This window comes from Palaemon carinicauda, chromosome 40 (genome assembly GCF_036898095.1).
Source record: "Palaemon carinicauda isolate YSFRI2023 chromosome 40, ASM3689809v2, whole genome shotgun sequence".
Taxonomy (NCBI): domain Eukaryota; kingdom Metazoa; phylum Arthropoda; class Malacostraca; order Decapoda; family Palaemonidae; genus Palaemon; species Palaemon carinicauda.
Window position 1 is genome coordinate 42464491 of NC_090764.1, and position 10000 is coordinate 42474490.

Consider the following 10000-nt stretch of genomic DNA (forward strand, 5'->3'; position numbering starts at 1 on the left):
ATGTCGTCAACAGGATAAACGACTTCATAACGTTGGTTAAAAATACATAAATAAAGCTTTAAATGCTGTAGTTCATTTTTGGTGCCTCAAAGTAATAACCCAACATTTCCTTCACAGGTTTCGCGAAACTGATTAGAAATACTTTTCAACTTTTTATTTTTTCTTTGGCTAAAAAATCTTCGCTGCGGGTTTCTTGTTCTTTAAAGAGGACCTAGTGCTTTGAAAAGACAACGAGAAATCAGCTGTCTAATGCAACAAAGATAAGGCAAACCAAGCGCGACGGAGAGAATAAACGCTTTAATCGCTTAGTCAAACTTCTGAAGGAAGTTATTGTCTGAGTCCCCCTTTTGAATGTCCTTTGACACGTAAGCTCCCTTTTGTAATAAGGACTCACTGGGGTCACAAAAGCAGAAGAAGAAAAGCGTCTTGAGTTGCCGGAGAACAAAGAAAACTCTTATGAGGATATTGGGGAAAACACGTGATCATGAAAAATTTAATATAATATAGCGGATGCTATCTGAATTTATATGCAACCTTCTACATCTAAAATATGATACCATGGATAAAAATATGATCATGGAACAACTTTCTTTTTTTTTTTTTTTGCTAAATATTATATATGGCTTGTCATTACTTTCATACGATAAAACATGTTATGATATCTAAGAAACAAATGAAAAAATTAAAAAAGATTTGCACAATTGATTTACGTCTACAAATCCAAGTAATAAATAAAAAGATGATTTGCCTACATTCGCCATTACAGTTTCTCAACTTAAAAAAAAAAAAAACTTTCATTGTTATAAATATAGTAAAATATTCATCCATTAGGTACTAAATATCGTAATCCATTTAGGAAATCTCCCAATTAATTTCGTAAAAAGCATTCAAACAAATTACCACTTAAGTAAAGACGAAACAAAGAATATAAAAACCATAACGTTAAATTTAATACTCCATTAGCAAGACTCCAACACCATTACTCTCTCTCTCTCTCTCTCTCTCTCTCTCTCTCTCTCTCTCCTCCTCTCTCTCTCTCCTCTCTCTCTCTCTCTCTCTCTCTCTCTCTCTCTCTCTCTCTCTCTCTATATATATATATATATATATATATATACATATATATATATAATTTATATATATATATATATATATATATATATATATATATATATATATATATATATATATATATATATATATATATATAATACTCTACATTCCATGCTTATCCTTCTTTTACTTTCGGTCTCGTGCCTTGGGAAACATTTACTGGATGTCCTAAGTACGTATATCCATTAACAATCTCCAACGGCTCGTCCATAACTCTTATTTGTTGTCTCTGCATTTTCATTCAACATTATCTTAGTTTTAATTTTAATATTTATATTCAGTCCTACATTTCTTTCTCTATTCAGATCTATAATCTTTTGTAATTCTTCTCATATTTCACTAAATACACCCATGTCATCTGCAAATCTTAAGTTGTTACGGTATTCCCCATTAATATTAATTCCTACATTTTCCCGATCTATATTCTTAAAAAAAATCTTCTAGACATACTGTGAATAATTTGGGAGACGGGATCTCCATGTCTAACTCTTTCTCAGTCGGAATTTTCTCAGTATCTTTATTTAGTTTTAGGATTGCTGTACTTTTTCATAGTCTATAAATGCATACATGGTGGTTTGTCATACTCTGTTGATTTTCTCATTAGTTGGTTAATTACATGGATATGGTTAGTTGTTGTATGCGTGTATATATATATATATATATATATATATATATATATATATATAATATATATATATATAAATATATATATATATATATATATATATATATATATATATATATATATTAAGGGTTTTATATTATCCATTTTAATAACGTGTTCTATATTCATGTTAATGCATACAATTCGAATTTTTACTTTGATTTCCTAGACGTGTCATTTGAATTTTTTGCAACTGAAAAAATATTCTGAGCCCCGAATCTCTTATCAAATCCACCAATTTTAGTTCCCCAGAAGGTAGAAGGATATAATTTTGTTTTCATATAAAGAGCTCAAGTCTTTCCATACTCTTATCAGAATGAATTTAACAGTTTATCTGTTATATGATCAATATCTGTTTGTCTCAATAATCATTATCCTACAGAAGACTCTAGTTTAACAATAGAGTAAATCTGAAGCCATGGAAGCAATTAGTTACTATATATCCTTATACACCAAGAAAGTTGGGAAAACACCATCGAAATAGGATTACGACTCATTTTGATAACGAAAAAATAATTAAGTTATACTATATTCCTTCAAGATTCCGTTAATTGTATTCAGTATATTAAAGGTTCTTTTTACCAAGTAAAACAAATATATGAAAAAAAAACTATTGTAATTTTTACGAGCCTCTGCAACAGTATTGAAGACCTCAAAGTGGTCCAAATTATATCAAATACCATAATAATACCCAATCAATCTCTACGAGCTTTGAAACATGGACCATAATGTTCAAGTAATACATTTGAAATATTAATTCATATTCAATAAATTTCTTCTTCTTCTCCAAACGCGTACATGTGTAAGGCAACTAATGTAGACATAGCCCAGACCACCTTTTAAATGTCTCATCTCAACCTGATGTCATTGAACCTGTTTGCCTGGGTGCTTGCTTGCTTGCTTGCTTTACGAAGAGAGATTCATCTTGGACATGTTTTTTTTTCACTGTATAATACTCGATCTCGTCCTCTTTTTCATATTCATTCGTGCTTATTTGTATTATTTATGGTTTACTGCCGGCTTCTGCCTGACATCTCTTTACCTGATTTCTCTCTGCACATCATCTCCGTTCTTTATTTTCTTCTCTCTGTGCCCTAATTCCACCTTCGGGTTCTCAAACGTTTTCTTTCTCTCGTCTTTACAAGGGTAGCGTAACAAGACAAAGGAAGACTGAAGTTCACTGTATAAAAAAGGACTGATCATTATGAGGCAACAGCTGTCTATTATATAACTTTCTAAATACATATGCAGTTGACCTTTGAAAATTAAACACCAATTCAATCTAGAAAAAAAATTATCAATTTATCAGAACGGCCTTAGTAATTGATAATAAAAAAAAATCTACGTGATTTTCCATTGAACTTCCTCAACTTATATAAAGTAGTGTTAAAAAAAATCAACGCCAATCATTCATTACGTACTTCTTGAGACTTCATTCAAATTTCATTTGTCCTCTCAATAATTATGTGATTTGTGTATAATAAGAAATATAGAATTTGACGTGACACGCGGATAAAAATTATTCATTGCATTGGATAAATAGCAAAAACTGCTATAATATTTTCAATTTAATTTGATTTTGCTTTTAAACAGTTTACCCACCCTCCCCTTCCCAACCCATTGCAACCTAAAAGTAAACAAACCAGTTCTTCCCGTTTCATCTTGGTAAATGGGTTTTTTTTTTTCTACTTTTTTTTCTTTGGCCATCCATCTTAACGAGCGGAGGACAAGACGTTTTGGCTTGGATGAAACATAAAAAGAACAGAATGTAAATGCTTGAGATGGAGGTGATCTTCTTCAAATTCTAGAATGTATTTACCAGAAAAAAAACTTATTCTTCATAAATGATTTACTGACGATCTGAATCTACGTAGCAAAAATTTAAATCTATTAATGACCATCCAGTTTCAAACAACCACGATTGAATACCGAAGAATCACTAAAATAAGTCAATAATTCATCCTATATCATAGCATAATGGTTTTGTGTAAGTGTGAAGGTAAAAGTTAAATAACCATCACTGAAAACAAGCGTCCAGGCAAACGGAACATGAAGAATTTCATGTCAATCTATCCCATAAGAATGGTTGAACATCAGCTTACACGAATTGAATGGTGACTTATGGGTCTTAAGAAGATGATCCAATTGCCAATAGGATTTTGTTCAGTGTTGGGTGTTTTGTCAAGATATTCATGTAACAATAAAATGATTCTACATAGATCTAGGTAAATAATACCCTTACATCTAAATATCAGAATACTTTTAGTGTTACACACGCGCTTATTCCACATATATGGAACAAATATATCTGTCAATCTGACCATGAACTATTCGTCAAATTGTTCCCCCTGTTTTTTTATTCGGTATCGGTATCAGACTATGAAAAGAACTGTATACCTTAAGTGAAAGTTTCTTTATCATACAACGATGTCCTTTTTCCCATTTACCATTAATGCGTTTCTTAATGTGGGTTTCTTTGTGCGTACTGGAACCTTTAATAGTTTACCATAATACTTATCTATTTTATCCGCAAGCTTATAAACTCAGGTGGAGTTACGAAAACAGGGACATCGCTATTATTATTATAACGACTTACTAAGCTGGAACTCTAGTTGGAAAAGCAGCATTCTAAGCCCAGGGGCTCCAACAGGGAAAATAGCCCAGTGAGGAAAGGAAACAAGGAAAAATCAAATATTTTAAGAACAATAACAACATTAAAAAAAAAATATTTCCTATCTAAACTATTAAAATTTTAACAAAACAAGAGGAAGAGAAATACGATAGACTAGTGTGCCCCAGTGTATCCTCAAGCAAGAGAACTCTAACCCATGACAGTGGAAGACCATGGTACAGAGGCTATGGCACTACCCAAGACTAGAGAACAATGGTTTGATTTTGGAGTGTCCTTCTCCTAAAAGAGCTGCTTACCATACCATAGCTACCTCTGGACATGAAGGCAGCAGAACATGGGGTTTGAAACAAGTGCTTGGTAATGGGGGTAAAACTCTTTAAACCTCTGACGCACAGAAATACATAATAATAATAATAATAATAATAATAAATAATAATAATAACAATAATAATAATAATAATAATAATAATAATAATAATAATAATAATAACCTATTTTCAATCATAATTACTGCCTCTTCAAATTATCATTCAAAAAATAAACATACAGGATTTACGTGAATAAATTAGCAGACGTTACTTGTACCCAACTTTCAGAGAGCCCTTGCCGAGGTGATAAACAAACCCAAGAGAAACTCATTAAAAATGAATTTGTTGTAAAGCTCCAACAAGCATAAAAATTTGTTAAATCTCAGTACGAAAGGGAAAATGATACTAATTAACAATATCCTTAAAAGAAAAAATGCATATATTTTTGTAATACCTCCTCTTGGAGGAAGAGAAAAAAAAAAACTGAAAACATGGAAAAGGAATGGCAAATGAAGATGGATAAGAGGATGTATAATTGCACACAGGAATGTCTGATATACCTCACTTTGAGGAAGAGCACCCTGTCACATCCTTACTGCATTGTGAGTAAACAAACAGATAGTATAGGGAGAGATGGCAGAGGTGGTGGGCGGGGCTACATACAGGAACTCTCCTTGATGTAAGGGTGTAACAGGGTGCACTTCCTCAGAAAGGTATGCCATAAATTTCTGTGTCCAACTGTACCTAAATGAAGGGCGTGGGAGAGCTACTCGTCTAAGTCACGTGACAGGAAGTGTCGAACGAAAAGTAAAAGATAAAAGACAGGAGAATCAAGTTCCCAAGCCATAAACTGTAAGCAAAAATATGAAATTTCTAAAAACATGTAAGGGATACTATCACTCTAAAATAAGTTTCAAGTGCACCAAATCTAAAACTTGATGGAAAATAGGATTGGGAAGACAATAAAGAAAGAAAAATATCAAACATAAAAAATTGATTAAAAATAGGATTGGGAAGACAATAAAAAAAGAACAAAAAAAATATCAAACATAAAAAATTGGGTACAAAATAAAAAGATTTATGAAGGCTTGGGGTACGAAGCATTGCTTGAGAGCCATTAATGATTGAGAGAGAGAGAGAGAGAGAGAGAGAGAGAGAGAGAGAGAGAGAGAGAGAGAGAGAGAGAGAGAGAGAGAGAGGCGCATCGATTTAGCGATATCGGTAACGGAAATCAGTTTCAAGTGACGCTGTTAAGGTTTAATTATACTCTGAGGACCTCTTTGGTTAGAAGACGTTATCTATTAATGCAATTTTAGCTTATTGAAAAAATAACATTAATAATATTTAAAAAATAACATTAATAATATTTAAAAAATAACATTAATAATATTTAAAAAATTAACATTAATAATAATATGAACTATTATCATCACTATTGACATAACTAAGAGAGCGGATTAATAACAAAGAATTTATCATGGTCACTTCATATAATAATAAAAACAAACATAAAACTATATTTATTACAGTTAGTGAAATCATATATCCCAATATTTTTATGGGTTCATCATTCACCAAACTTTTTCTTTCATATGTGACTATTATCATTTGTAGATAAATATTCAAAGTTAACAATAGGTTTGGGCACTTATACTACCCACGGGAAGTTCATATTACTGTGCTAGAGAAGCAAAGACCAATATTTAACACCCACTTAAAGGATCTGCATGTGGTATAATGCCTTACATTAAAAACGGTTTTTACATATAGCACTCCCAGGTAAACTGAAGCAAAAATGTGATATTAATCTGGGACAATACCAACCCTTCAGGTATAATATGCTGAGTTCCGCACTAAATAATATACATATAACCAAATTGTTTAATAAATCATGTATCTCGTTGCAAATCTTGGTAGAGAATAATCATTAAAACTCCTCACAGAGAATACAATTTATAATACCATTCACATGTAGCCTTCGATAGAGAGTCGCCATTCTAAGAGCTTCATGTGCACATACACATTAGCAACTCCAACGACGGGATAAATAACATTCGTGATGTCCCGTTGTTTTTCATTAAGATTAAAATGAATTAAATAAACATCGCAACCAGACCTCATGAATATGCAAATGCCTCACTAAAGTTAGAACAGTGAATACGGGCTTTTTGTTATTTTCACATAGAATGAATGAGTGAATGAAGAGCAGTCACTGATTATACTGAAGGTAGTTATTAAACAGCGATGAATGTTGTCCGTGTACAGTTAATTATTTCAAAACCCAAACAATTGTATCAGTAAAAAAAAAATAAAAAAAAGCAATTGTAAAAAAAAAAAAAAAAAAAAAAAAAAGAAAAAAAAAAAAAACGACGACGACTTTACAAATGCTCATCTCTCCTCCTACTGCAAGGTCGCTGCTACTTGTTTCTAAAACTAGAAGGTATTTTTTTTTTCAGATTGCAACTGTCGACAATATATATGAGCTTCTAAGCGATATGGTATCAGGATAGGACACCTCAGATTTTTTTTAGAAGTGGTGAGGTCTCTAGTGCGAACAACGGTAAATTCCCTCAATATTATTATGGTGACATTTATAACTTTTATTCCTTCGCGCCGAAACACATTTTTAAAGATAAATACAGATTTACAATAAGAAAAGAATTAGGATTTATATTTTCATCCTGTTATGGAATTTGAGAAATATAGGGAAACTGATCCTAGTATTTCAATGCCTATATACATCCCAAATATATATATATATTATATATATATATATATATATATATATATATATATATATATATATATATACAAATATATATAAATATAAATACTTATATATATAAATATATATATATATACATATATATATATAAATATAAATATATATATATATATTTATATATATGTATATATATATATTTATATTTATATCTATATTTATAAATATGTATAAATATACCAAATATACCAAATATATAGATATAGATAGCTAGACAGATAAATATGGATTTTTCTCTACTCGTTAACGTTCATCTGATCATCATATAATTAAACATAAGCAAAATCCAAACAGCCACCAGGCCACACGATTTCACTCGTCGCCGAAATAAAACTTGGCAAATAAAACAAGCAAACAAATAACCTAAATAAAAACTGAAAGCTCTATTAATAGGATATCATCAAGCTTTCAACTAATATTGAACGGGAGGCGTCCACGCTTAGCCAGTTAAGAGTTATTGATATTTTATGCAGATGAGATATTCCGGCGCGTCTATGCTGCCAGAATTTGTATTCACAAATGAGCTTCAATAAGCAATGCTGATATAAATAGGGTAGAGATTGGGGGGGGGGAGGGGGGGAGATCCATATTAGGGGGGTTCATAAAGGATATGTTGGTGGTGGTCAATAGGGAACGTACAAAGTCACACATTAATTATGGAATGCAGTCATAAGTAAACCTATTTATATCTGCTATATGAGATTAGTAATTAATTAGATTTCCGAGGGGCTTGATTGCCTTACTTTACAGGGAGGCAATATTTTGTGATTTCAATACTAATGGATTAATAATATAAATATTTAAAGTATGTAGGTAATTTTACCAAAGTAAACATCAAATGGAAATATTCGACAATGAAACTCTATGGATTATATATATATATATATATATATATATATATATATATATATATATATACATATATATACATATATATATATATATATATATATATATATATATATATATATATATATATATATATATATATATACATGTAATAAACGTTGATTCACCTTACTACAAAATACTCCATTTGAATCTCCTGGAATGATGGTGATGCGATCTGTACACGTTTTATTAATGACCATTGTTTAACAGTTATCCTAATCACCCACTTATAAACTATGGTAGTCAGCTAACTGCAATGGAAGGATAGAGAAGGACCTGGGACTGACAGCAGATGATAGTTCGGAACAGGCCGTGAACCTCAAAACAGTCTATAACTTTCTCAAAGCAAAAACATCTCGGTAGCCTAACTACGTGAAATAGATTTTATCTGACCACATCCATATCTGACAGGCCTCAACTTAGGACTTAAATATGGAAGCCCTCTCCTTATAGGATGACATATACTAACAGTATATAGTGTATACATACATACATGGAAACAAACAAATGAACACACACATACACATACACACAAAAATATATATATATATATATATATATATATATATATATATATATATATATATATCTCAAATATTAAAGATGGTTTTAGGTGTTCGTGGCCTAGCAAGTGACCCATCACAGCTGACTGATTACCATATACATAATTAATTTTCTAAGTCAACACGTACACAGTGGGTTTTAATAAAACGTGCTCCTATCGCCCCGTCCTTGTCTTGAATTCGAACCTTTGGTGTTTTGGTAGTTAGGCGAATGAGTCAACGTATTACAAGAGGCCACTTAACAGTAACAAAATAAGATCATATCTTAAAATGACTAATGTTATTTGATAAAATACTACTCGTAGAAGTCCTACTTACGTTTGCCAACACGTGGGGATTTCATCCTCACTGAAATGAAAAGTGGCAAAGATCACAGTACATTGGAATATTCATCTTATGCAATACAGTGTCGATAGTTTTATCATCTGAAGTATAACAAAACTTGAAACTATATAATTTTTTTATGTCAACCCCCCATAATTTGACTGTTTAGTGCTATCTCATTATAAAGGCAAAACATCATATTCATATCTCACAAAAAAGACACACTGGCCAATAAAAACGAACCCAATCTCGTCTAGCTGATTAGGGAAAGAGAAACTTAACCTAACCTAATCGTCACTTATAACGCAAACTGACCACAACCCAAAGCGCATGAGATCCACACCCTACAATACCTCATATATCAATGGCCACAGCCACCTCTGCTAGTGTGAACAAAGTTATAGCCACGTCGATTCTTTATGAAATATGTATGGAGTTTTGACAAATGGCATTACATATCAATGTCATAAAAAAAAAGTCAGGGGGATGGTTACAAATGCCCTATACTTCCTGGTTAGGGTACAGCCTGTAAGACTAATGTCTATATTCATTATATGGAGAGTATGCCAAAGCTGATCATGATACATCTACCCGGCCGTGAATTTGGTATTCAATAAAGGCCTTCTGATAGGTAATAATTTTTAACTTAGGAAATTAAACATTACACTATGACTAGAAATATCAGGTTCTTAAACATATGTATATGAATTTGTATGAATGTATGTA

General features: G+C 31.5%; 1 protein-coding gene across 5 annotated transcripts in view; it reads right to left on the reverse strand.

Annotated features, from left to right (window-relative positions):
* The window catches only part of LOC137631735 (band 4.1-like protein 4), a 773040-nt gene that overhangs the window by 90000 nt on the left and 673040 nt on the right, over window positions 1–10000 (reverse strand). For 4 of the 5 annotated variants that reach the window (XM_068363631.1, XM_068363630.1, XM_068363629.1 and 1 more), the window contains exon 5: window positions 9269–9298. The exons of the other annotated variant lie outside the window; for it this stretch is intronic. In XM_068363631.1, the coding sequence (XP_068219732.1) occupies window positions 9269–9298 (30 nt within the window). The remainder of the gene's footprint in view (window positions 1–9268; window positions 9299–10000) is intronic. 5 annotated transcript variants of the gene reach the window in all.